The sequence below is a fragment of the Sceloporus occidentalis genome, unplaced genomic scaffold, assembly GCF_023333645.1.
Source record: "Sceloporus occidentalis isolate IW3139 unplaced genomic scaffold, rSceOcc1.0.p SCAF_20, whole genome shotgun sequence".
In the NCBI taxonomy this organism is placed as follows: domain Eukaryota; kingdom Metazoa; phylum Chordata; class Lepidosauria; order Squamata; family Phrynosomatidae; genus Sceloporus; species Sceloporus occidentalis.
In genome coordinates this window covers 13,845,926-13,872,671 of record NW_028317000.1, presented here as the reverse complement: position 1 = coordinate 13,872,671, position 26,746 = coordinate 13,845,926, and the positions used below count along the sequence as shown (strand labels likewise).

At 47.1% G+C, this 26,746-nt stretch overlaps 1 protein-coding gene across 1 annotated transcript; it reads right to left on the bottom strand.

Annotated features, from left to right (window-relative positions):
- Positions 1–394: 394 nt before the first annotated feature.
- Positions 395–26,479, bottom strand: ACTN3 (actinin alpha 3). Its single transcript, XM_089483177.1, has 21 exons — positions 26,189–26,479; positions 13,056–13,170; positions 12,798–12,917; positions 11,629–11,715; positions 11,094–11,181; positions 10,009–10,087; positions 9,531–9,612; positions 8,017–8,102; positions 7,046–7,138; positions 6,386–6,616; positions 5,701–5,848; positions 5,422–5,572; positions 5,219–5,327; positions 4,619–4,759; positions 3,415–3,597; positions 3,067–3,201; positions 2,703–2,882; positions 2,167–2,313; positions 1,654–1,719; positions 1,183–1,341; positions 395–590 (listed from the first exon to the last, which is right to left on the bottom strand). Exons 1-21 carry the CDS (start codon positions 26,318–26,320, stop codon positions 432–434), a joined length of 2,691 nt encoding a protein of 896 aa, XP_089339303.1. The 5' UTR covers positions 26,321–26,479; the 3' UTR covers positions 395–431.
- Positions 26,480–26,746: the final 267 nt, after the last annotated feature.

Genomic DNA, 26,746 nt, shown 5'->3' with positions numbered 1-26,746 from the left:
CCCCAGGTAAGCATTAGCTGCTTCCGCGGAGAAGGGCTGGGGAGGGGATCAAAAATAGTTAACGGAGAGGAGGGAAGGCACAGAGCGTAAATCCGGAGGGGAACTGCACAACTAGCTCAGCAGCAAAGAACAGACACAGCAGCTTCTACGGAGAACAGGGTCGGAGACATTCCTAGCCAAGACCACCCTCGATCCACCAGCCCTGGCTTGCGGGTGGAGATTTTTGTTGTTGTTGGGGGGATAGTTCCCACAGCCCCTTGCTCAGCAGTCGGGGCAAGATTTAAGGAGGGTCCCTGCCGGGCGCTCCCCTCTTCTGTGAGCACAAGACACCGATGGTGTTGGTTTCCCATGGGCGGGGGCTTCCTTCGGCTCCCACATGCCATTTCTGGTGAGAGGGAGGGTGGGCTTGGGATGGGCGGCGGGAGAGAGAATCACAGGTCGCTCTCTCCATACAAGGCACTGGAGAAGGAGACATAGTCCAAAGCGCCCGACACAGCGTCGGCTCCAGAGTATTTCGTCATCCGACTGATGCAATATTCAGCCTGCTCTGGAGGTAGCTCCCGACGCAGTTCTTCTATCGTGATGTAGTTCTGTCAAAGAAGGTGGGAAGGGATGGTTATTCCATTGGCCAAGGAGAGCCCAAGTAATGGGACCTCTGTTTACTGGGCACAGGAGACGTTTGCTTCTGCTAGATGTGGAACATGGAAAGGGGGCCAGGGGTGCCTAGGTATGCCAAGACTGGACAAGCAGAGCTTGGTGTTGTCTGGAAGCACCCACCAAACTTTGCAGATCTCTTGGCTGCAACGTTGAATTTCCTGCATGCAGGAATGGCCAAATCGCAACCTTCTAAATGTAGCCAGACTGCAAACCCCATTGTTCCTAGCCAGACTAGTGAATGGTGAGGGAGGCCTGAAGCTGGAGTCCAACCACATCTGGAGGACCATGGGCTGGCCCTTCTTGCATTAATGCTTTTTAGCTGTATGAGAGAAGTTTGGAATGTCTTGGCCTAATTCTGCTTTGATTCCCAGAGTCCAGTTATACTTGAGAGGAACAACCACCAAATACAGAGCAGCCCTGGGCATAACTGACACTGTCTCAGGTTGAAAGCAGAGGCTGCTTCTGCATGCAGTGGAGATGCTCCTACACACCCAGGTTCTCCCATCTCTTGTGGGCAACACTTGCCTTGTCTGAAGCCAGGATCTTAAAGGAGGCCATGACCTGTTCGGCCGTGTCAGTCTCGGCTGTCTCACGGGTCATGAAGTCGATGAAGGCCTGGAAGGTCACCACACCGGTGTTGTTCGGATCCACCAGCGTCATGATGCGTGCAAACTCCACCTCACCCTAGGAGCAATGGGGATTATGGTCAACAGGAGTAGAGATCGAGCAATGGGTCCATAATGGGACTGCAAACTGTCCTGTACATGTCCTCCCCACAGCCTTTGCTATCATGGAGCTCAGGGGTGGAAAATCATGTTGCCTTCCAGTCGCTTATGGATTACAACTCCCAGAAGCCTAGCCAAGACAGCCAATAGAAAGGAATACTAGGAGCTTGCCATAGGGGTGGGAATCACGTGGCATGCAGACCAGCAACTGAAAAGAAATCTGACTCCTATTCTCCACTTGATATCCGATTGCATCCCACGGGCCCCATACCAGATCATATCCCATGGAGATCAAACAGGCACGGAAGTCATCAGGGTCCATCATGCCATTTCGTTTCTGCAAGGAGCCAAGAAGGAAAGAAGTTGTTAGCTGAGAAACAGACGCCTCCCACCAGCCCAAAGGATATCCTTGGAGGGAGACGTTCCCTCGGTCAGATGGGCACCGGCTGCCCATCCCAAAGTACAATGCTATTGCCATCTCTTACTCTGATAACTAGCCCTGAGTTCAGCAGAGTCCTCTTTCCACAGCATGGTTGGTGCTGAGGTATCTTAAAGAACATTTCTGCTGTCTTAAGCCAGCTGTGACTATGGTGGAGATGGCAGTGGCATTTGGGAGAAGGGACCAGGCCCCAGCCCCAGGTTCTCCCATAGAAGGAGAAGACTGGGACTAGAGGCATGGATGGAATCAGAGACATTTTGGCAAGGGGCTGAAGTTGGGGTCGGGTTGTATGTCAAAGCAGTGGAGAAGGTTCAAGGTGGGCCAGGGATAGCGAGGGCACCTTACCCGGTCAAAGTGGTTGAAGGAGGCCCGGAACTCGTTCATCTGTTCTTGGCTGATACCTTTGGCGTCACGCGTCAGGATCTGGTTCTCCACTTCATTGATGGTGCGGGCAATGGTGGTCAGCAGCTGCTCCCAGCCCACCCGGATGTGCTGCGGTCAACGAAAGGAGACTTGGAAGAATGAGGAGGAGTGAAACTAGGGGGTCCCCATATCCCCCCATCTCTTTTTCTCACTCAGGACCAGCCCAAATGTTTTGCTGCCCAAGACAAGATGGCACAGCCAGCCCTTGGTCCACAACTGCCAGGGCTAGTAGTTGAATCTAACTTTGACCTTGTTGACAAGACAGTGATCCCCATCACCTTAGGGACTGCAGGGAAGGGTACATATAAATAGCTGTGGCCTCCCCACCCCTTGCCTCTGTGCACATGCTTCACCCTGCCCAATGGTAAGGCCAGCCCTAGACCTGGATTTTGACAATGCTCCCTGCCCCACATGCTTTCTTCCGCTTTCCCTTAGGCCTCTCCAGTGAAGATACCCACCTCCATGGTGTAGCTGGTGTGCTTGTTGTCGAAGACAAGGGCCTCCTGGATGAGCTGGTGGTCACCCTCAAGTTTGTCGATATTGGACTTATAGTTGATGATGTTCTGCTCATGCTGCTTCAGGTGGTTCATCTGGTCCTCGAGGGACCCGCTGATGTCCACAGAGATGTGTCCGATCTCCTGCCAAAGGGATGCCAGAGAGGGAGCTACATTAACCCAAAGGGCTTGGCTGACAAGTGGCTATAATCTCATTTTTAAAAAATGTCAAAAGCATTTTTTTTTTCTTTTCAGGAAAAACATCACAGGTTAGGCAATGTTCAGATTTATGAGTGCACACTGCATTTGGTTCTGAAAACAGCCTTACCTCCATCTTAGTCTGAATCCAGGGTCCGATGATGTTGGCCTGGGCAGCAAACTGCCGTCGCAGGCGTTCGTTGGCTTGTTGCCTGGCCAGCTCTTCTTGCAGGGTCTGGTCACGGTGTGGGACCAGTTGCTTCACCTGGAATGAGGAGCATAAAGGGACGGAGGTTCAGGCCCTTACAAGTTAGCAGTGGGGCTGGAAGGCAGGGCATCCCCATTAACTATGGAAGAAGGGGAAGAATGCAATCTTTCGCCCCACAACTTCAGCCACGCTCATTTTTGTAACACGTTAGTTGTCCTAATAAAATGTAGGAATGGTTATCTACATTTCTGAAAAGCATTTTTCTCTCACCGTGTCCCACTTGTTGGCAACATCCAGGTGGGACAGATTGGTGTAGGGGTTGATGCCGGACAGCTTGATACCGTAGGTCTGTGCAATCTTCTGGATCTCGTTCTGGATGCCAAGGATGGCCATGCGCTCTTTGTCAGCCTCGGGCAGCGTAGCTTTGAATTGTTCATGCGCTGTAATCAGGCTCTGAAGGCGGAAAGGAGAGGGTCAACACTCATAGAATCAAAGACATAACCATCTTAGTCCGCAGAGTCTGTACAGAATACTTAAGAGATCGCCTCCTTCCATACTGTCCGTCCTGCACTCTAAGGTCCTCGAAGGGGAAGAATCTACTTCAGCCAATAAAATCTAGGCTAACTTAGAGGGCCTTTTCCATTGCAGCTCCAAAGACATGGAATGACCTGCCAAAGGAGATCCGTGACATTTCTACTCTTACAGCCTTTAAGAAGGCTCTTAAGAGGGATCTCTTCCAGCAGGCCTTCCCTACCTAGTTCTACTCCCCATTTACTGGGACTTATGTCACTCTGTCCACCAATTCTTCTCTTAAATATAATGAGAAGAATTACATTAAAATTAATTAAAATAAAACCCTTGCCTCAAGAAGAAGAGCCCTCCCTCCCTCCATCCCATCATCATCATCATCATCATCATCATCATCATCATCATCATCATCATCATCACCATCAGACCTGGGAGGGAATTAAAAAGAGAGGCCCAACTTCCATCAGGCCTCACTGTGAATGTACTCACTTCGCTCTCTTTAATTTTATTGTATTTTATTTATTTATTGTATTTTATTTTATTCTCTTTATTTTTACTGTTGTAACCCGCCTGGATTCCTTGTGATTGGGCGGGCTATAAATAAATCATTATTATTATTATTATTATTATTATTATTATTATTATTATTATTACATAGAGAGATCTTGTAGCACCTTTGAGACTCACTGAAAAAAAGAAGTTGCCATCAGGAGCTTTCATAGGCTTAAGTCTACTTGTTCAAGTGCATATGCATCTGAAGAAGTAGACTGAGGTCTAGGGAAACTCATGCTGCCAACTTCTTTACATCTCAAAGGTGCCACAAGATCTCTCCACATACTGGTTCGTAGAATCAGAATTATTGAACCAGTCTCAGCACCTGGTTATGACCCTGCTGATTCCCCCAAACTGGAAAGTGGAATACACCCAGGGCACTGGATCAACTCACTTGGATCTCCTCGATGCTGTGCACGATGAACATGTCCTGGAGGTCTTCGATGGCTCCGTCCATCCAGTTGTTGAAAGGGGCTGCCCTCTTGGCAAACTCCAGGTACAGCTGGTCAATGGTCTCCAACAGCTTCTCCACTCGCTATAATGGAGCAAGAAAGCCAGGTGAGGAAAGTGGGTGGGAAAGTAGCACTCGGAAAGGGGTCTCCACACCCTAAATACCCTTGAAGAAGTACCTCTCCCTATATATCTCTACCCAACGATTAAGGTCTGCTAGGGGAACACCCTTTGTGTCCCAACCTTGAGATCAAGACTCTGTCTTGGGAGATGGGAGAGTCACTAGTCCCAGCTTCTGCCAACCTAGCAGTTCAAAAGCATGCAAATGCAAGTAGATAAAAATAGGTACCACTTCTCAATGTCTGGTGCAGTCATGCTGGACGCATGACCACCGGAGCTGTCTTTGGACAATGCTGGCTCTCCAGCTTAGTAATGGAGATGAGCACTGCCCACTACGCTTGGTTACGACTAGGCATTCATGTCAAGGGGCTACCTTTACCTTTTTATAAGTACTTTAACAACAACAACTATGGCTATGTCTCACCTCCAGGGAATCTCTTCTCTTCTGGGTCAGGGTCCCCAGAGTGTCCCACTGGTCACAGATGGCCTGACAGCGGGAGTTGACCGATGCTGCGTCATGATAGTCCAGCTCACTGCAATGGACAGGTGAGAAGGGTTAGTAACATGGTTCTTGGATCCTCAATCCTCGACTGAAGAAAGGGATGCTGTTCTCTCCCTGGCACCCACTTGAGCTCCTGCGCAATGGCCGCAATCTGCTCCACGCGGTCCTGATGGGCGGCCAGGTCGCTCTCGAAGGCCTCGTGTTTGCGCAGCAGGGCCCGGATCTCGTAAAGGGAGGCCGATTCGTAATCCTTCTGCGTCAACATGTCCTCCTTCCCTGTGGCAGAAGGAAGCAGAGGGTGGCGTAAAAAAGCTGGATAGAGGCAGGAGAGCCACATGTGCTAAATAAGAAAATAGGCATGGAGGTGGCGGAGTGTGGTAAGGACTCAGGGTGCGTTTGCGTACCTCTGGTCCAAGTCTCGTGCAGAGTGGCTTTCTGCTTGAATTTTTCCGCTAGGTGGTCCAGACGCTCCAGGCGCCTGATCTCGGTCAGCAGCCATTCCTCATAGCCTTTCTCCACTTGTTCCAGCCCCTTCCAAGCGTTGGCAATATCCTATAGACACACATGGGCACAGCCACAGCTCAGGCTCCCCTTTTTAGGCCCTAATGCTCACCGAGAAACTCTTCCTGGCGCCCTGTTATGCATCTTTGCAACTTCTGATAAGTATATGTATATGTAAAGTTGCATGATGTACTCTGTGATAGAAGATTCTGCCCATGTTTAGCGTTACCTTTTTATGATGCTCTTTACTATTTCTTTTTCATTAAGCTGGCTTGAAAGGAACCAATTTTTTAAAACCAGCTTTTGGGTTTCTAATGAATATCTGTTGGAATGATGGACATAAGAGATAGCGGGTATTTTGTGGGGGCTATTTCCCTAATGGAACCCACCTTGCTAGCCATTAATTCATACGCATTGTGCGCTGTATTGTTTTGATACCAATATAGCAATGCTTTAACGTGCTGATGGCACCTGGATCTTTCCACCTTCGGAGCACCATTGGCCATATCAATGTTGCTCTTTATGGAAAAAGTCCCCCTCAACCCATGGGGTTAATCCATTCCCGTCCCGCGCCATGCCATGACTTACGGAGACCATCTTGCCCTCGGAAGGCATGAAGGCTGGCCGGTTGCTGAGGCGCAGCTTTGTCTGCAGGGTGTTGAAGTTGATCTCAAGCTGGCACTTCTCCTGGACCCGTGGGGGCTTGTGGACACGGCGGTAGTCCCGGAAGTCCTCCAGCTTGCGCTGCATGGCGCTCATGGTCTTCTCTGGCACGCGGTTCTCCAGCCAGGGGATGGTGCGGCGGATCCATTCAAGCAGCTGCCGGGGGGAAATGCATTGTGTATCTAGTGTGTCTGTGAACGGTCTCATGGGTCAATAGTCTTCAACCATTTTTAACATCCCTTAAGGGCAGAGGTGGGCAAAGCATGGCCCATGGGCCACATGTGGTCCCCAAGGCCATTTCTGTGGCCTTCCAGAGCCCTCTAGGAACCCTGTGAGCCATAGATAGCAATGCCCTAAATGTACTTTAAGGAGCATTTATGGCACACTCTAGAGCCCACTTGAGCCATTTGAGGACTTTTTTAAAAGTCAGAAGTAAACTGGTGTTCTTTAGGAGAGGGGAAAGCCTTTTCTGGGCCTAAAATGGTCCAGAAGACCTAAAAACCATGGCAAAAATGTCCCCCACCACCCCTAGAAAGCATATTTGGAGGCAAAAAGTGGGCCTTTGCATGACAAATTTGGAGATACCTCGCTGGCCAGCTTCTCGTATTCCTGCATCAGCTTCTCGTTCTCTTGGTTGACAGCAAGCACCTTGCAGATCCGGTTGGCAGCTGTCTCAGCCTGGAAACAGAAAGGAAGGAAAGAGGACGCAAGTGAAGGAATTGCACATGGCTTCATGCTTCATCCTCTTTGTATGTGCCTTATGTGTGCGCATGTGTGTTTTGCATCACCTATCAACTTAAAGCAATCCCATACGTTTAACAGGCAAGAAATACTCAGAGATGGTTTGCTAGTTTCTTCCTCTGAAATATGCCCCATAGTACCTGGTATTCATTGGTGGTCTCCCATGTAAGCACTAACCAGGGCTAACCCTGCTTAGCTTCCAAGATCAGATGGAAACCTGATGCTTTCAGGGTATTTAGGCTTATCTTCCTCTTCCTCCTACTGAGGAGTTTATCACACTGGGGCTGACTTTGGTGTTGTTAGCCGCCTCGATCTCATTGGAGAGGCGGGGAATAAATACATTTATTATTATTATTATTATTATTATTATTATTACTATTAAAGAGAGATTAAAGCACATTCCGCAAATGAAGCAGAAATGGCGAGTAATGCCACGAAGGATCATCATACGCAATTGCGCAAATAAAGTGATATCGGAAATGCATTGTCGCTGAAGTCCGAAAGTAAAAAGATGCGCTTAATGCTTGTGACCACTTTAATGGTGGGTTTGGTGCAATGTCATGTGAGATTGTTACACATATTGACACGATTTCCCTGGGATATTCACAGTATAAACTCCCGAACTCCTTCATGTGATAAACTCCTAAGAGGTATAAGGCTGAACTGTAAATTCCTTGGGGGAGAGCATTGCTCTTATGGCTTCCATAAAGCACCCCAATGAGGTTTCATAGAAGAGGAAACAAGTGAAGGAGGGATGTGAAGATTCAGAAATGTGATGGCAACACTGGCATGAAAGGGCACTTCTTTTTTTTTACCTGTTCAGCGCCAGCAAAGGCATGATAGAAACAGGAGACGTATGTCATGATGGCTTTCTCATCAGGTTTGGGAGTGTTGACGATATCTGCAAGGAGGTAAAAACTAAGATTGGGCATAAAGTGCGATACAGAGAGGGCTCCAAATGTGTCCGTTCCGCACCTGCAATGCAGAAACTATAGAGTTTTTTGGCACAACAGGTGGGTCAATGTGTTCCCCCAGAGGCACCTTTCCAATAATCTATAATCACCTCTGGACCGTGGGTTTGTGGTTAAATCTTATATTGGTAAGTCAGTATAGAAACTAACTGGGATGAGCTTTTAATGGTGTGCTGCGCAATTGGGCAGTTTGTATAGAGTCTCCTAAAGAATTTAAATACGTCTAATGTCACAAATTACAATGGCTTGCAATACAATACCCCTTACAATACACTGCGAGCCACCTTACATACATTGAGTATTGGGAGGAAGGTGGGATATCGATGATGATGATGATGATGATGATGATGATGATGATGATGATGATGGAGGCTGAAATCTTGTTGGATGCTTATGTCTTCCTAAGAGGACTTATGTCTACAGGAATTAGCATGATGTACTTCTGTAGTATCTGTATCCAGTAAAGTGTGGCTGTTATGTCACTATATAAGGGAGCTGGCAAAGTGACTGATGCTCAGTGGGACCGATGCACAATGCAGTCGACCAGTGCACATTGTTCCTGTTGTGCATTGCCCCATTTGTGCATCGCGATGACATCGGGGGAGTGCAGATGCTCACTGGTAAAGCCTGATGCGTATCCGAAACCTCTTGCGGGTGTCCTATTACACATCTTTGCAATTCACTAACAGGGTTTCTTAGTGCTATGTAGCTAAATATATGTAATGTTGCATAACATGCAGCATGATGCAAGGGTCTTGCGTCACTTTTGAGACTAACGGAAAGACAGAAGTCAGTAGCATGAGCTTCTGTAGACTTGAGCTTGCTTCCTCAGATGGATTTGGTGAAGTGGAATGCATCTGAGGAAGTAAGCTCAAGTCTAGGAAAGCTCATGCTACAGACTTCTAGCTTTCAAAAGGGATGTAAGATCTGAAGTCGAAGGCTTTCCATGGCCAGCATCCATAGTTTTTTTGTGGGTTTTTCGCACCATGTGGCCATGTTCTAGAAGAGTTTATTCCTGATGCCAGCCACAGATGCTGGTGAAACGTCAGGAATAAACTCTTCTAGAACATGGCCACATCGCCTGAAAAACCTACAAAAAACTATGGATGCAAGATCCCTTTGCATGCTGTATCATGCTGCATGTTATGCAACATTACATATACATAGCTATGTAGCGGAGGCACTAAGAAACCCTGTTCTTGAATTGTAAAGATGTATAATAGGACACCGGCAAGAGGGTTCGCTATGTGCATATGCAAGATCCCTTTGCCCACTGATTTTCCAGAGTCTTTCAGTACATCATGATAGATGATTCTGAGCAACAACAAGTACAATACACAAGATATTTTGGTTCTCACCTTCTGCATCCAGCATCTTAGGGATATCCAGGTATTTCTCAGCCACCTCGAAAGCCGTGTTGAGATTGCCAATGGGGTCATCCTAGGCAGAGACCAACACATTGTTTTGTATTAATCCATACATTTATAGGAAAGAAGTTGGCAGCATGCGCTTTTGGAGACTTCAGTCTACTTCCTCAGATGCATTAGACTGAAGTCTAGGAAAGCTCATGCTGCCAACTTCTTTCTTTATTGAGTCTCAACGGTGTTGCAGGATCTCTGTACTGATTCCACAGACTAACATGGCTATATTTTGGAGTAATAATAATGATTTGCTCCATGTGGGTCATGGAGTTGAAGTTGCCGGTCGTGGCGGGACTTGAAGGGGAAGTCATAGGCTGCCTCATTGAAAGTTGAAAGTTGCAGCCAGACCACAGAAATGAGAAGCGCCCAATCTGGAGGGAAGAGACAAATGCAAAATGCAAGAGGAAACCAGTACCTTCCGGAGCTTGGCGTAGTCAATAAGATCAGGCCGGTGTCGGTGGATCAGAGCGCAAAGAGCCAGGCCGTCCTTCCAGCTGAAAGTGAGATATAGGGAGACAAGGAGGAAAAAGAAAATGAGTCTTGGAGTGATCTATTTAGTCCTAACGGCCTGAGCAAATGTTCATACTTTTAGGGTCCTTTCAACGCATCGTATTTATTGCACTAGGATTTGATACAATCATAGAATCCTAGAGTTGGAAAAGATCCCAAGGGCCATCCAGTCCAACCCCATTCTGCCATGCAGGAATACACAGAATATATAGAGTTGGAAGAGACCCCAAGAAGGGTCATCCGGTCCAACCCATTCTGCCATGCAGGAACTCTCCATCAAAGCATCCCCATTGACAGATGGCCATCCAGCCTCTGCTTAAAGACCTCCAATAATTACGATTTCAATAGGGCTGCGTCCTTTGGGATCCTGGGCTTTGTCGTTTGGTCAAGCACCAGAGGAAGTCTTTGGCTGAGACTTCTAAATACCTTTCCCCTAAACTGCAAATCCCAAGATTCCACAGAATGGAACCATGACCATTACAGTTAAATATTTCTTGTTGTTGCGAACCTATATAGGCAAACCTATACGGGTCATCCTATTGCAGCATTTTCAACTACCATAACAGTAATAAATTTAAAAAATAGAATACAGGTAACAAGCCAGTGACACAAAAACACACAAATGCAAACAATATAAAACCGTCGTCATCTTAAATGCGGTCGGCCCTCCTTATCCACAGATTCAAGCATCCACGGCTTGAAAATATTCCTCCAAAAGTATAAATCCTCAATCGCAAACCTTGATATTTTCCATTTTATATAAGGGATGCCTTTTTGCTATGCCATTCTATTTAATGGGGCTTGAGTATCCACAGATTTTGTTATCCGCGGAGGGTCCTAGAAACAAACTCCAGTGGATACAAAGGACTAAGACCACTCAGTGGCTTTCCATGGTTGAACAGGGGTTCAAAGTTTTATTTTGCTTGTACTACAGCTCCCAGAATACCCCAACAAGGATGGCCACATTCGAACCCAAACCCTACGCTGTACCTAATGTGGAAGTTCTGGACGTTTACATTCCGGTAAGGGGCTGTTTTCCTCTGGCACCACAGCAGCAGACCCTCCTTGGCTGAGGTTTCTGGAAGAGAAGGACAGAAAGGCTAGTCAATACATAGATTATAGGATGGAGCTGGCAAAAGACAGCCCATGTGCAACCTCCAAAGTGGTTTTTTGCAGCTCCAGAGCATCTCCAGATTTCCCAGACCATTCATTTTGAGGTCTAAAGTGGAATCATCCCACTGTAACTACATAGGGGTTTATTGTACGGGAAGATTCTCGTGCAGAAACGGGATTTAAAATGGGATTTAAAACCCAAATAAAACCCTAAAACATGCAAAAGAGTGTTTAATTTTCAGACACTTTGGGGTTAACGCAACATTAAACCTGCTACCTGACCCTTTTAACTGGAGATGCTCAGGACCTCCGCCCTACAAAGCTGCTGCTCTTGAGCAACACTGCCTCCTCCTCCTCCTCAACCAGATACTGGATTAGGAGACTATAGGATCCCAGAAGCTGCCATGCTCACCTTCCACTGAGATGTCCTGGATGGCAAAGCGAAGGATGATGGTCCAGATCATGCCCAGAGTCATCTTCAGGTTTCCGTCCACAATTTCTGGAAGGGAAGAGGATCAGAGAAGGGCAATGGGATTAGCGAGTGCAGGTGCTGGGGTCCCGAAAAGCCTTAAAGGTCTTGGGGTGTGGGGTCCTGCAAGGGCCATTGGTCAATGGTGCATAGGAGGGAAATGCAGGAGAGAAGAGCTCCAGAACTTCTATTTTTGGGCAAGCGGATGTGAAGATGGCCTTATTCCAGAACTGGGTGCAATTCCAGACCTCTACAAGGATGCTTTCAGTGTCGGACCCTGATACGTATTATTGCTATGGCATACGTTTCCTTGGCGGCAAATGGGGCAACTAGTGACACACAGTGGAGAAGCATCCCAGCCATTTCACTAATGGGATCCAGCATCCAGTGGTGTCACAAGGGTTGCTGTCATCCCATTTCCCCAGGTTCAGAGACGCCAAGCCATTGGTCCCTCTGGAGTAGATTGGGCTGCTATAGAAGAAAAAGGGTCTGGTCTACTTGCTGCCGCCGGCTGGATGCCCAGGGCAACTGAAGGGACTATCCATATTCCAGATTGCTCTGGTCTCCCAGCCTTGTTCACAAGTCCCAAAGAGGTTGAAGAACCATTTGGTGAAGGGAGAGGTCTCCAGGAGCTCATCCGTCGTGTGGCGACAGTGTCCCAGCTGGCTTCTTTGACAAAGTCCTTCCCAAGACCCTCAGTTGCTAGATGTTGCAGTCCACCCATGGAGAGGCACAGTGGTTTACTCCACACCGGAAGGTAGGCACTGAGGTGTCTCCTGGTGTGGTCCTCACTCCCTGCACCACCCTAGAAATGCCCCTGCCCCATAGCCAGAGATGGAACTGGGCTCCCATACAAATTCTACCCAGACTTATCCCCTTGGCTGGTATCAAATGGAATCCATTTCACTGGACATGTGGGGCAGTTGGGGCAGGGCAGATGGAAGATGGACCGAGGTAGATGGAAGATAGACTTTCAAGGGTTATATAGAGCCGAAGCGAACAAAGAAAATCAAAGTGTGTTCAAGCTTGATCCACTTCCCCTCGCAATAGCTGTGGCAACCTTGCAAGCAGGCTATCGACAGTTGCTTCTCTGATGGCTCCAACATACTCACCTTCAGCCCCAATGGATACGAGCTTGACCCCTTTGCTGGCAATGAAGTCCAGGGCTTTGTTGACGTTGGCAATCTTATGGAAGCGCATCTTGCCTTTGTCTGGCTTTGGCAACCGTTCACCTGGAAGAAGAAGAAGAGAGGGATGGGGGAAACGGAGACGTGAGATGCTTGATGCAACCCTTCTTTCCACCTTCCATATGGCTTCTTGGCTGCCTTGAATGTCTCCAGAGATTCAACCCCAACCCGGCGTCTTCTTACCCGAAATGACTTCTAGCAGAAGCATGAGTTTGAGGCCATTCCGGAAATCCTCCTCGATGTTCTCGATCTGGGTCCCTGCCTTCCGCAAGTGGGAGTTGCACCAGGCTGTGAACGTCTGGGGACAAGAGGTGGCAAAGGTGAGCGGAGCCATTTTAAATCTCTGAAGTCGGCATTAGAAACAGGTTCTCGGTGTGGGAGGAAAACATTAATGCTAGACACATTCAAGGAGGTCAGAAACAGCGGGTCACGGAGATGTCTCATTCACAGGTCCACCATGCGTCAAACTTGACTTGAAGGCTGCTAACAATGACATAAAATTGGCTAACATTCTTGCAATACCTGTACATCCATCTCCCTCTATCTCTCTATCTCACAAGTGTGTGTGTGTGTGTGTGTGTGTGTGTGTGTGTGTGTGTGTGCATGTACACACACACACATACATATATACAAACCTATTTATTGTTGTTATTTGCTGTAATGCCATGCACTTTACAGGGACAGTGAGTGAAAAGACCGGCATCGTTGTCACTAAAAACCTGAAAACCTACAGCAAATTGTGAATCATTTGCATGTGGGTAAGGAGAAAGAAGCTCTGAATCGGGTACGGGCATCATGGAGACAACCAGGACCTGTTTTAGGGTTTTGGTGTAAGCGAAACGCAGAGAGTTAGATAGGGTTTTCTTGGCTAGGTTTCCCATTGCCTTCCATTGAGGCGAAGAGAGTGCGACTTGACCAAAGTCACCCAATGGGTTCCATGGTGGAGCTGTGAATCGAACCCTGTTCTCCAGAGTTGTAGTCCAACACTCAAACCACTACAACGCACTGGGGGAACTCAAGGAAAATCACCCATGTCGACAACTATGTAGGCAAATGGTGAGTTATTTATAAGTAGGTTAGGGAGAAGAAGCCCCAAATCTGGGGTGGGCATCGTGAAGACAATTCAGACCCGATTCAGGGTTTGGGCTTTGCATCATGTCAGCACGAAACAGAGAAACCGAGTGGAACCCAAGGTAAATAACCCTCGAAGACAAGGCCTTTGAGTGCTTGGAGACGGGGGGACCACGAAACACAAAGGTACAATTGGATCGTGTGAGGTTACACAGCCAGAGACATGCGTTGCCCATTCTTTCGCATCATGTCCCCCCTCCCCTGGCCCTTGCCGGACCAAATTTAGATCTGGCCCGAGGATGCCTCCTGTGAAGCAAGCTCCATGCAATGCCCTGAGTCTGCAGAAGAAGACCTTTATGGCCGGCCACCTGACGCCAATGGGGTGGGCAGGAGAGAAAGCATGGGGCTGGGAGGCCGGGCATCCCAGGGCAGGGAGATGATCTATTGCAAAGCGGGTACAGTGTAGGATGTGGCCAGGAGGTACAAGGCGGTTTGTGTCACTCACAGCCTTTTCCAGCTGGCAAGGTTTCAATGCCTCCCAGATGGCACCTTGGGCTTGGGCTTGTGCCCGGGTCAGGGCACTTGGAGGTCTAAACCACAAAGTCCCAGCCCCAAATCTATTTCCCAGGGACCTATATTCCTACATGTAGACCTACCATAGACATCCGACTATGTATAAGTCAATGGTAAGCTTTTAGGGCTAAACAACTGCCACCATTTTCTGGCTCCATGTATAGCTATACCTTGGTAATATGGTGGGTTAGGTTCCAGCCCACCACTATAATGCAAATATTGCTTTAAGGCCTCTTTTGCACTAAACCGGTCAAGAATTTTGGGAGCTGAAGTCCAAAACATCTGGAGGACCAAAGTTTTAGTAACTCAGGCTTATGACAGTGACAACATTTTCCATCGAGAGACAGCAACTGAAACCATGCGCTTTCTGTCCATTGCACAGACTGGATGCCCAGCATCTATTTTAAGAGTAGAATGAAATGGAAAAGAACTCCTAAAAATAAGCAGAGGTTTCACAGAGACAGGCACCTGGCAGTCTTCTATTCCGAAAACATTTGAGCTGCGTCTGCATTTGGGTCTATTTCAAGGGGAGACTTGGAGGCAAGAATTGAAGGATGGGGATGGCAGAGGGATGGCAGAGTGACCTGAATTTTCTGGCATTCAAAGCTAAAATCGGCGGGGAGGTTTCCAAGTCAAGGACGGGATCCGACGAACATCTAGCGGCGATAAAAATTCGTCTAAGCGTGATTTCTTTGGAAACCAGGTCTAAAGCATAATTCCTTTCTTTGTCCTTGTTTGCGTTAAAGAAATAATACCTCTTGCAAAAGCATCTGGGAACTGCCACCTTTAGTTTGGAAAACGGTAGGCGTTGGTTGCCTGTCCTCTTTCAGTGGACCATTTTGCGTAGTTTCCGGATATGCTTTTGCAAGACGTATTCTTGCCCACGCATTGCCCTCGACGCATGGCGTCCTCATGGATGAGACATCTCCAAGACCATAGGTTTCCTGTGGGTTTTTTAGGGCTATGTGGCCATGTTCTGGAAGAGTTTATTCCTGACGTTTCGCCAACATCTGTGGCTGGCATCTTCAGAGAATGCTGGCATGGAAGAGAGAGGGGTATACACAGATTAACATGGAAATTACTCCTTCCTACCTAGGGTCACACAGTATAATACACACACACACACACACACACACACACACACACACACAACATAAACCCCACAAAAAGCTATGGATGCCGGCCATGAAAGCCTTTTGACTTCACATCTCCAAGACCCCTTGCCCTCCGCTTGCTCTGCTTAGATCTTGCAAGTTGGCTTGTCCTCTGCCCCCGAAGTTGGTTTCCAGAGGATATTGATGCTGAAAATTGAACCATTGGTCCAGTTTTTAATACATGAAAGGAGAGGGGGTGCCATCTTCTTTATCATCTCAGGCAACAAAATATTCTGCATCCCACTAATGTGAATGTGAAATGCAGTCTAATACATCTGAAGGACACTGGCTGGCAAGAGACTGACTTCACTTCTACTCACTTTCTGATTTCATTCTGCTTCTGTCTTACTCCCAGAGTAAGTGATCTGTTAAAGCAATAGTGACATAGCAGGTCCCCAAAGTGCACATCCTTCTCTAACTCCAGAGAAGAAAAGAAGTGGCGGCGCAACAGGTTTGCACCCTCTTATTTCTATGCAAATATAACTGGGGAGAAGGGAGAAGGAAAACTGTGGATACCCTTTTTATCCAATGCTATCTGAATAGCAAGCTTGATCCATGACGCAGTTTAAGGCGCCGTCTATGGCCCCATTCACACTACGAAAATAATCCAGGCTATTTCCTTGGTGTGCACACTTGCCCCAAATGCACTTGGTGCGCTTTTGGTACGAGGGGGTCTACCCAAAAAATCCCATTTAACCCAGGATATTTGATACCAGTTTCTTTTCCCTGAAAGATCCGCATCAATCCGCACCTTCGGCAGTTTGGATACACTTCCGAATCGATTTGGATCGTTCTGTATCATTCAAGGCAACGGAGGTGGCTCCATTTTATATCTCAACAATGGCACATGTGAATAACACAAATGGCACGGAGAGATTTGTGAACCCAAAGCGCAACGGGAACAGCAATCCCGATATGCATTGGCGCTGAGATGCGCATATCTTTGGGACAAAAAACTGAGTGTGGATGTGCACCATTCCTGCCAGAGAAGATGTTCAATGAGCAACACAAAACAGAGCTAATGCACACTGCAGAGCAGGTTTTCCAAATGACTTTTGTACCTTGTGGATTTTTAACATCTAAAAAAATTGTTGTAAGCCGCTTTGAGTTCCAGTCTGGAACGAAAGCAGGATAGAATAACAACAACAACAAGGAAAGTACTATCATCCGTGCAAAATATCTGTGCAGTCGTCCAAACATTTGCTGTAGAACGAGAGTGGACTAGACCCAAAAAGTCATGATGTGTTTGTAAGTGCTCCATGCTTTCCCAGCAATTGTCCTGACTTTTTGCTTAGTTGCAAGGAGTGTGAGCGGGCACAACAAAAGCACAATCTCTGTGAAAGCCTGACACGTTGGCGATTTGGTGACCTTTCTGCACATTCTTCTAAAGATTTGTGCCACTTTAATATCGGATTAATGTTGCGGAGAAAAAAGATATGCGTGACTTTGGTGGGAGACTTGCTTCTTGTGACCTTTTTCCCGAACTGTCTCACTCTTGTCTTTCGACAACAGCACTTTTGTCGCTTGCGTCACTGTTGGTTTGTGTGAGCTTGAATGTAGGTATGTCAGCAAAACAAAAATTGCACAATCTCTAAATAAAAACGGCACGAGACAACTTTGTCGGTGGAGCGAGACGAAGCTGCTGGGCATTTCTTCCTACAAAGCAGACTGACATATACTAATTTCATGCCACCGCATACGGTCATAGAATGACATGCCCTCATTGCTGCTCACGAGGCAGTGATGTGCAATGTAATAATAATAATAAGATTGTAGAACATAAGCGCATGCACTGTTTCTTGAGTAATTTATCACATTTTCTGCGTCTCACGCAGTGCTACCCAAAGCGATGGTTCGTGCCAATTCTAGAAAACCGACAAGAAATAAAGATGAAATTGTAACAAATGGGCCCAAAGATGGCACTGGCCCTTGGGCCCTTAGGAGGAAGAAATAGCCATCTTGCTGTCTTTAAGATGTGCAGCACATAATATAGATGATAATATTAATAAATGATCCTGAACACAGTGATGTTAGAGTTTCCTCTGGCCTTCATGGAGCACTGCTATAGTGTGCTACCAACCGAGGACAACAGTACATACAAGTTGATGCCATGTGTTCTCCAAAGAATGAAGGCACCAAGAGAGTTGACCCTTACAGAGTCCAGCAAAGAGATCTGTAGCGCTTGGATCAACCCCACATGGTCCTCTGGGGATATTTTTGCAAGAAGTTGTTTTAGAGTAATGTCAAAGGTGGAAAGAGCAAAAAGAGAAAGAGTGGGAAGAGCTGGGCAGACACTTTTAGTAAAAGCTTACTTTTAGCTCCATCTCCCTGCCACCAAGTTGTGCTGCCCAAAATGTTTCCCATCGTGAGATGCTACACCCTCCTTATATTGGTTTTTCCAGTTCTGAATGCATGTATGTCCCAGTTTTCCCACAGTCTGCAGGTGCATTTAAATGCCTAGGAGGCAAGCGCACCAAAGAGGCAGAGATATTTCCAAGGGCACATCCTCTGCTTTGCTCCGTTGGTGTGGTATAATACCATTAAAGTGCTGGAGCAGGACTGGCACCACAAACAGGTGTAGAATCCAAAGACATAGCCGTGTTAGTCTGCAGACTCAGTGCGTTGAGAGATCTTGTCGCACCTTTGAGACTCACTGGAAGAAAGAAGTTGGCAACAAGAGCTTTGCTAGACTTCAGTCTACTTCCTCTGATGCATTTAGTGGAGTGGAAACCAGGGACAGACAGATACATATACATATATACATATATATATGTATGTATGTATTTCATTGGCATGTGAGTTTCCACTCCACTAAATGCATCTGGGGAAGTAGAATGAAGTCTAGGAAAGCTCATGCTGCCAACTTCTTTATCTCAGTTAGTCTCAAAGGTGCTGCAACAGCGCTCTACAAATTGGCATCACTTGGGTCGGTGTCAACCCAGTATGGCAACTATGTCATCCCAAAGGTTGCCAACAGCCTTCCGCCAGTCAGGCTGCCTCTGCCACTGTAGTGGGGATAGTGCTTCCCAGTGACCAATTCTGAGTCTGGGGTTGATGCTCCTGCACCAGCCATGCAAGACCCAGAAGGCACCATATCTCTCACCAATGGCCATGATGGGGGGTACAGCTGCTGGCATTGGTCTGGTGTGACTGCTGGACAAGCCAGAAAGGCAGGTGGCACCCATTTTCACCTAGGACAGTGATGTCCAAACTCTGGTTCTCCAGGTTTTTGGACTCCAGCTCCCAGACGCCTCAGCCACCTTGGCCAATGGTCTGGGATTCTGGGAGCTGAAGTCCAAAACACCTGGAGGGCCAGGGCTTGGACATCACTGACCTAGGAAAGCCTGCGAAAGATTTGTTGCTGATTATTCCCGGGATAAATCCCCTCTAATCACGATGCGTCTTGCCTCGATCTCAGGACTTTGCTGGGAAAAATGCCTTTTTAATCCCGGCTTTTTCCTCCCATGTGATAAAATCCATAGCCTCAAACTGATTTAAACATATCATCGCAAATACAGGCAGTTTTAGGGGTGCGCCCACAAATAATCCAGGTTGGCACCACTTTGGCTCAGTGCTATAGAATTCTGCAACCTGTGGTTCCCAGAATTACATCGCATTGAGCCATGGCAGTCAAAGTGGTGTCAACCTGGATTATTTCTGCGGTGCGGATGCAGCCTCAGCCAGAGGAGGAAGAAGAAGTGAAATATAAATATAAACAATGAGATGTCGACGTATTTAATAAATACGGTTTGTTGGGTGTAATCGATATGCCCATATATACATGGAGCCATAAGGAATCGGTTCGGAATTTAATATCATTCTGTTGACCAAACGACCGAGGAACAGAAGGGGCTGAAAGAAGAAACTAGGCCAGTACTCTTTCATGTATTCTGCGCATGGAAAAACCAATGGAAGCCTTGAACAAGTCTGCTTGCCGCTGTGAATAAAGCCGGAAGGGAAGGAAGGCTGGAAATAGAACAAGTCGCGTCTAAAAGAAAGTAATTGGCGTGGGATTTGTTCCTTAAAAAGAACTCCTGGGGGGCAATTGTTCTGGCCTATGCTCTTGCCGTTATGCCAGTTTTGCAAAGTGTGTCTTAAAAATAAATAGGGCAATATTCACCATGCAAACCCACCCGCCTTGGAATTGGCAAGGGCCATAGCATGCGATGGGGCTTTCTGTTTTCAAATAATCCATGCAAAGGGGGCTACGTTATTAGTATTTATATCGCACTTTGTTTGGCTATTGTTATTTTGGTTCTGACCCGGTTTGTCGGTGGGCCAAACTATACAGCGACCATCTCCGATCTGCCATTTTGCTTCGCAAAGATAGCGCAGGGCATTGGCACCAACAGTGGGAGATGAGGCTGGACAAAGTGAGCCTGGGATGGCTTTGTTTCCCATCTGCCACTGTTGACTAGATTTGTTTGCCAACACAAAGTACAAAATGGGAGGTAGACCAAGTCTACCAAAACTTAGGCTACAACTTCTTTGGTGCGGTTTGTCTCAAAGGTGCTACAAATCATAAGCCCAAGCACTGTTTTTAAGGTTTAAGGTTTTTAAGGTTGTGGGAACTCAAGAAGGCAAGTAGGTTTGCACTAATGGTTTGTATTTTAATATACACTTGTCCCTCCATATTCGCTAGGGTTAAGGGCACAAGACTCCCGTGAGTATGGAAAAACCGCAAATAACAAAAACACCATGTTTTTACCCGAGAGGATACCTCTCTAGGAATCTGTAGGTCCTCCAGGGAAACTCTGTGGTCAATGTCTGACAGGCACTGAACATAGAGTTGCGCTGAAGGAGCTACAAAGGCCTAGTAGAGTATTCTCTCTATGAATAATCTCTAGGTCTTTCAATGCCACTTTTAGTTATAGATGGCCATAGAGTTTCACTGGAGGAGTTACAAAGGCCTAGTAGAGTGTCCTCTCTAGGAATCTCTAGGTCTTTCAGTGCCACTTTTAGTTAAAATTGACCATAGAGTTTCACTGGAGAACCCAGAGATTTCTAGAGAGAACATATTAATCAAGTCCATGAATAATCAAATCCGCAAATATGGATGGAGGAGTGTATTATATTATAATTTATAACTGTTTTAATCCTTAAAATTTTATATATATATATATATATATATATATATATATGTCACCTTTAGAGTATTTAGGCCCTTAGTCGGTGTGTGTGTGTGTGTGTGTGTGTGTGTGTGTGTGTGTGTATTTCAACGTTTTGTATTGTTTTGAAATTGTATTGTTTTATGCTTGTTTGCTGCCTTGAGTCCCTATATCGGGAGAAAGGCGGGATATAAGAAATAATAATAATAATAATAATAGGCCATTCCAAATTTTGTCTTACCACAGGCACGTTTATTACAAAACCGAAAACGCGTAGCATGTTGCGTTAAAACAACAGCAATAAACCAGTGGAAGCCATTGACAACCTGACTACCAAACAACAGCAACAGCCACCGCAACAACAATAAACCCGTTGAAACAGTTCACCATCTGACCACAACGAAAGCAAGGGTAAAATAAGGGGTATGTATAGGACCAACTAAGGGCCTAAATACTCTAAAGGTGACAGATCCTATCTTTTCTTGGAAGCGAAGCAGGGTCAGCCCTGGATAGGACTTGGATGGGAGACCACCAACGAATACCAAGTGCTGTATTTCAGATGAAGGAGCGGGCAATATCAGCTCTGAGTATTCCTTGCCTAAGAAACCCTATGAAATTCATGGGGTTGCCATAAGTCAACATGCAACTCGGAGGCACATACTCAATGCTATGGAATTCTGGGGGTTGTAGTTTTGTGAGACATTTAACTTTCTCTGTCTGTCAGAGAGCTTTGGTGCCACCGCAAGTGACAAATGCCAGGATTCTGTAGGATGGAGCCATGACAGTCAAAGGAGGTTATCACATGGAGGCACATTGCTTAAATCCCGTTGTTTGTGTCAAGGAGAAATAATGAGACATTAACCCGAAAGGAAAGTCGCCAAAACCCAATCCTTTTTACTTTCGGAAGTTCCCAAAGATAAAAAGGAGTGGGTTTTGGCGACTTTCCGTTTGGGTTATTTTCCCATTATATCTCTTTCACCCAAATGTTGTCCGAAAAACGACTTGAATTTTGCAGGTATTTTCTACTTTCTGTTTGAACGTTCGAACCCCGAACGTCACTTTAAATCGAGTTCCTGCCTCCTTGTGATAAACTCCAAAGTGGTGTCCGACTCCATGAATTGCGCAACGTGGCAGCAACCCCAATATTTTTAGTGCTTTAGGACACTTCTGATGGATCGTTCCTCAGGAGGCTCAACTGGGCATGGGTCTTTGGTGACCTATTTCGCCCGATGAGGGGAGAGATCAGCCTCCTTAGAGGCCGTTTCCCTAGTCACATGTGCCAAAATGCAACCCGGAGCGCTGCCCCACTCTTCGACAAAGCCAACCGCTCCCTTCAACCGACTGAGAATAACCCAGCCGTTGCAATCCTTTTTAAATAGCTTCGTCCCGGAGAAGGCAGCCAAACCTTGCCACCCCTTCGTCCGACTATCCATCCTTTAAGGAAAGGGAGGGGAGGAGAAGGGGGACCCTCTTGCACCCTAAATAAGCTCTGGCGTCTTCCAAAATACTGCCATTAGCTCATCCCTTGCCTCCTTTCAGGCGAGCGCAGGCCAAGGGCAGTTTTTAGAAGCAGCCTTACATGGGCAAGGCATCTGGAACAGCAGCCGCGGCGGCCACCCGATACCCCACTGCTGCCAAAACCACCCCCATAGACCCCTAGCATCAGCAGGAAAGGGTGTCCCAAGCCGTTCTGCAAGAAGTAACGGGAACAGCCCTATATCAGCAAAGTGGGACGGAAAGGGCAAGGGGAGAACAGGAGTCCCAGGAGGAAGAGGAGGCGTCCCGGGTTTGCAGAGGTCTGCATTTGCAAAACAGGTCTCTCCGTTCTCTTGTTCATCATTCTTGCTGACCGCAGACTGCAGACCTAAGGCCTCATTTCCATTATGTTTTAAACCGGTTTGCTAACTGGCTTGGAATGGTTTACATGACCCTTGTTCGCACTTGAAGCGGTTCGGCAAAGGGGGGCCCTGGGCGCTAGACCCACTGAACACGCGTCTTTTTGACGCTCATGTTTTCCGGCGTCTTTTGCAATAAACCGACTCAGCGCAAGTGTGAACAAGATGCGGATTGGAATCCTAGGACGTTATCAGCGAGGTCTATTTTAGCCAATGTGAATGGCAAGTGGGTTGTTTTACAACAAGAAAATGAGATTGGGGCAAATGTAGTGTGAACCACGCTCCGCTGTCGAACCGATCCATCGATTCAGATGGCAAACTAGTTTATTTGTAAGTGAGAATGAGGTTTGGGATTCAACAAGTGCCATCCTTTCTGGTAGGTGAAAAGACTATGGCACACGTCTACGGAGATACAACTAGACGTGGTGCGATGTCAAAAAAGCTTCTTTTGGGCACTGGAGATCCATATATCCCTGCTTGGTTCTGGATGTGTACAGTTGGTTTCTCTCTGTGTTGTTGTTGTTGTTGTGGACAGTCAAGGCGTTTCTGACTCATGGCGATGCTATCACAGGGTTTTTCTTGGCAAGATTTGCTCGGAGGGGACTTGCCTTTGCTTTTACCTTCCTCTGAGGCTGAGAGAGAATGACTTGCCTAAGGTCCCCAAGGGGTTTCCATGGTTGAGTGAGGATTCAAACCTCTGGCCTTTAGACTCATAGTCCAGTGTTCAAACCACATCATCATGCTGGCTTCCCTTTCTCTCTGTGCGCCTTAATATATAGTGGCTTGGTTTGCAAAAGCAAAAGAACGTATAAGTTTCGGAACGGGTGAAAAAGTAAATTCTCATAAACTAACCTATCCACAGATTTTTTCCCCATGAATCCATGGCCTGAAAATAGTCAAAATACTATAAATTCCAAATGCAGGCCTTGTTTTTTTTGCCAAGCACCTTTGAGACTATGAAAGAGAGAAGTTGGCAGCATGAATTTTACTAGACTTGAGTCTACATCCTCAGACACATTTAAGACTGAAGCCTACAAAAGCTCCTGCTGCCAACTTCTTTCTTTCGTTAGTCTCAAAGGTGCTCCAAGGCCTCTCTACATACTGATTCTACAGATTAACACGGCTATGTCTTTGAATACAAGCCTAAGTACGGTAACTCGTATCCATCTGTTTCGTGAGGTTCGTATCGTTTGAACATCCCGCTCCCATCTGGTGCCAGTTTGGACAAAAGGGTCATGCAAGTTTACCGTGGCGACTTTCAGCCCCATTTAGTTATGGGTCAAAGGGCCAGGGGGGATCTGCTGTGACTTTGGGCACAACGAAACAGGTGGGGATGGTCTTTCGCCACTGAGATCAACAGGAATAGTATCCAGGTCCAGCAAAGTCCTCTGAGACAAGATGCCATGAATCGCTGGGAAGACTATGGCTCCTTTTAGACAAGGGAGCTGTCCTGACTCTGGAGATGAATTGGATCTTCTGGACTTCATGGCTGAAGAATAATCCTTGTCCCACCAAATCAGAAATATTGGGGGCTACCAACCATTTGTGTAAAGAAAGAAGTTGGCTGCATTAAGTCTACTTCCTCCAATGCGTTTAAGCCTTAAGCCTACAAAAGCTCATGCTGCCAACATCTTTCTTTACCCAGCCACAAATGGCTGGAGGTCCATTCTATTTGCGTGATCGCCTTCTTCCATATGATCTACCGAGGTCCTCTGGGAAGAACGTACCGCAGCCAATAAAGACCAGATTGGTTGCAGTTCCCCGGAGGGCCTTCTCATCCATCGCTCCCAAACTATGAAATGGCTTGTCGGAAGAGATCCAGAACATCACTAATCTTGACAGCTTTAAAAAGGTGACTTTGAAAGCAGTTGGTAGCATGAGCTTTTAAAGAGTAAAGTCTACTTCTTCCGATGCGTTTGGAAGAAGTGGACTGAAGTCTCTGAAAGCTCCTGCTGTCAACTTCCTTTTAGTGAGTCTCAAAGGTGCTACTAGATCTCCCTACATACCGATGCTACAGACTAACGCTGCTATATCTCGAGTTGGTGACTGGGACATCCTCCATAGGCAACAACAGCTTAAAACATAAGCTGCACCAGGACATGTTCCTTCATTCCGCGGTGCAAAGATATATTTAGCCGATTCCTTTCTCTCTCTCTGTCTCTCTCTCTCTTGGGTCTCCATCATTCCTGGCATAGTTCAGACACAGCCCTGGCCCTTGGTGGATTCCTCTCCAATGACATATGCGCTCCTTCCCTCTTCTTTTCGCGCATAGCCCTCCCCGCCAGCGCCGGTGCAAGTCTCTTCTGACGTACTGTGCCCAGAATGTCACTTATGGTCCCATATAGGATGCAGGTCAGGCTGATGGGGAGAGACAGCTGCAAGCAACCGTATCTCATAGGCAGAGATGACAGCTGGCTCCTTAAAGTTGTCCCTCTCCATCATTCCTGTGTGGAAGCAAAGGGCCTTTGTTCTTCTGGACCTAAACACGGCGCAGGATTTAGACGCTAGCATTAAAAGCAGGGAAAGAGATGTTGTTTAGGATGATGTGATTTCAGATACTTGGCACATCTTATGACCAACTTTGTGTCAAAGCCAGGACTGGTCTGAAGATGCCAGCCACAGATGCTGGCGAAACGTCAGGAATAAACTCTTCTAGAACATGGCCACAGAGCCCAAAAACCCCCACAAAGAACCAGGACTGGTCTCATTGCCCCAAAAATGTTTCCCAACATCTTTTCTATCCAAGTCTTGCCAACTTGGGGATGGAGATCTGTAGAGCATCCCTTATCTTGGGGATGCAGATCGTTTTCACATTAGCTATCTTTCAGTCAAGGTGAGCCAAAGAGGCCACAAAACCGCCCACCCCACCAAGGTAGAGATCTACACCAGATGGTTGTTGCTGTTGTTGTTATCCACCCTCGAGTCGATCTCGACCCATGGCAACCCTATAGATGGGACATCTCCAAGACTCCCTATGCTTCCCTGCTCTGCTCAGGTCCTGCAAGTTCATGCCCATAACCTCCATCCATCTGGCATGCGGCCTTACTCTCTTTCTGCTTCTTTCCACCTTTCCTAGCATTATTGTTTTCTCCAGTGAGCCATGCCTCCTCATAATGTGGCCAAAGTGCAATCATTAATAGATTAATAATAATACAATAGTCACAATGAAGAATCTGTTCCAGTGTTTTGGGATGCCTCTAAAATGAGAGTCTTTTGCATCCAAACACAGTCAGGCTTAGCCTTTCTCCCACTCACCTCTGACTCTGAGAGTTCCTCTTCTGCTTTCCTTGCTTTGCTAGAATTGTAGCAGAGAGGAGGAAAACCATTTCGAGGTTGCCACCTATGCCCTCATTGACTGATTTCGGTATATGCAAATGTAATGTGGTTTGCATGCTTTGGAAACCCAAATATAAGTCAACTAGGCTTTGCTGAAAGCTGGTGGTATAGCCACCCTTGCCTCTGCCAACTGCAAAAAGGCCGGCGGGCCTGGAACCCAGCGCCCATTATCCCCTTACCTTTCGCTGTTGCTTCTCCCAGGCCGGGTCAAGCAATAAGTCTCGGTCCCAGTCCTCCTCCTGGGCCATGTAGTCCTCCGTCGCCATGTACGAATGGTTGTACTGGATGTGGGTCTCGATTTGCGTCGTCATGTCTCCGTCTGTCTGGCGAACCCCTTTCCTCTGTGCCTGTCCTGCGCCCCAATAGTCACAATACCGCCCCCCCTTTTTGCTCTCCTGCACTCTCTCAGCCCCCTTCTCTCCTGTCCGCTCCCCTCTCGGCTCCTCTTGGAGGTCAAGATTTCCCCCCCAAGTCCTCCCAGGCTGTGCGTCTGCCTGCCTTGCAGCTGCACCTGTCAAAACCAGCCCACGTGACCAGTCCTCAATAAGTATTATCAGCCCTGGGAAGGAGGATCGGGTTCCATCTTAAAAAGGCCAAGAGGGAGGGAACAGCACAAGTGTCCCTACCAACCAGGCTGGGTGAAGACAGCTGCTGGCAAGCCAAGGATTCCCCCTTTGCGGCAGATCCAGGAGGGTCTTAAGGGAGAGACTGTCCCATCGGGGTGTCCCTATGGTGCG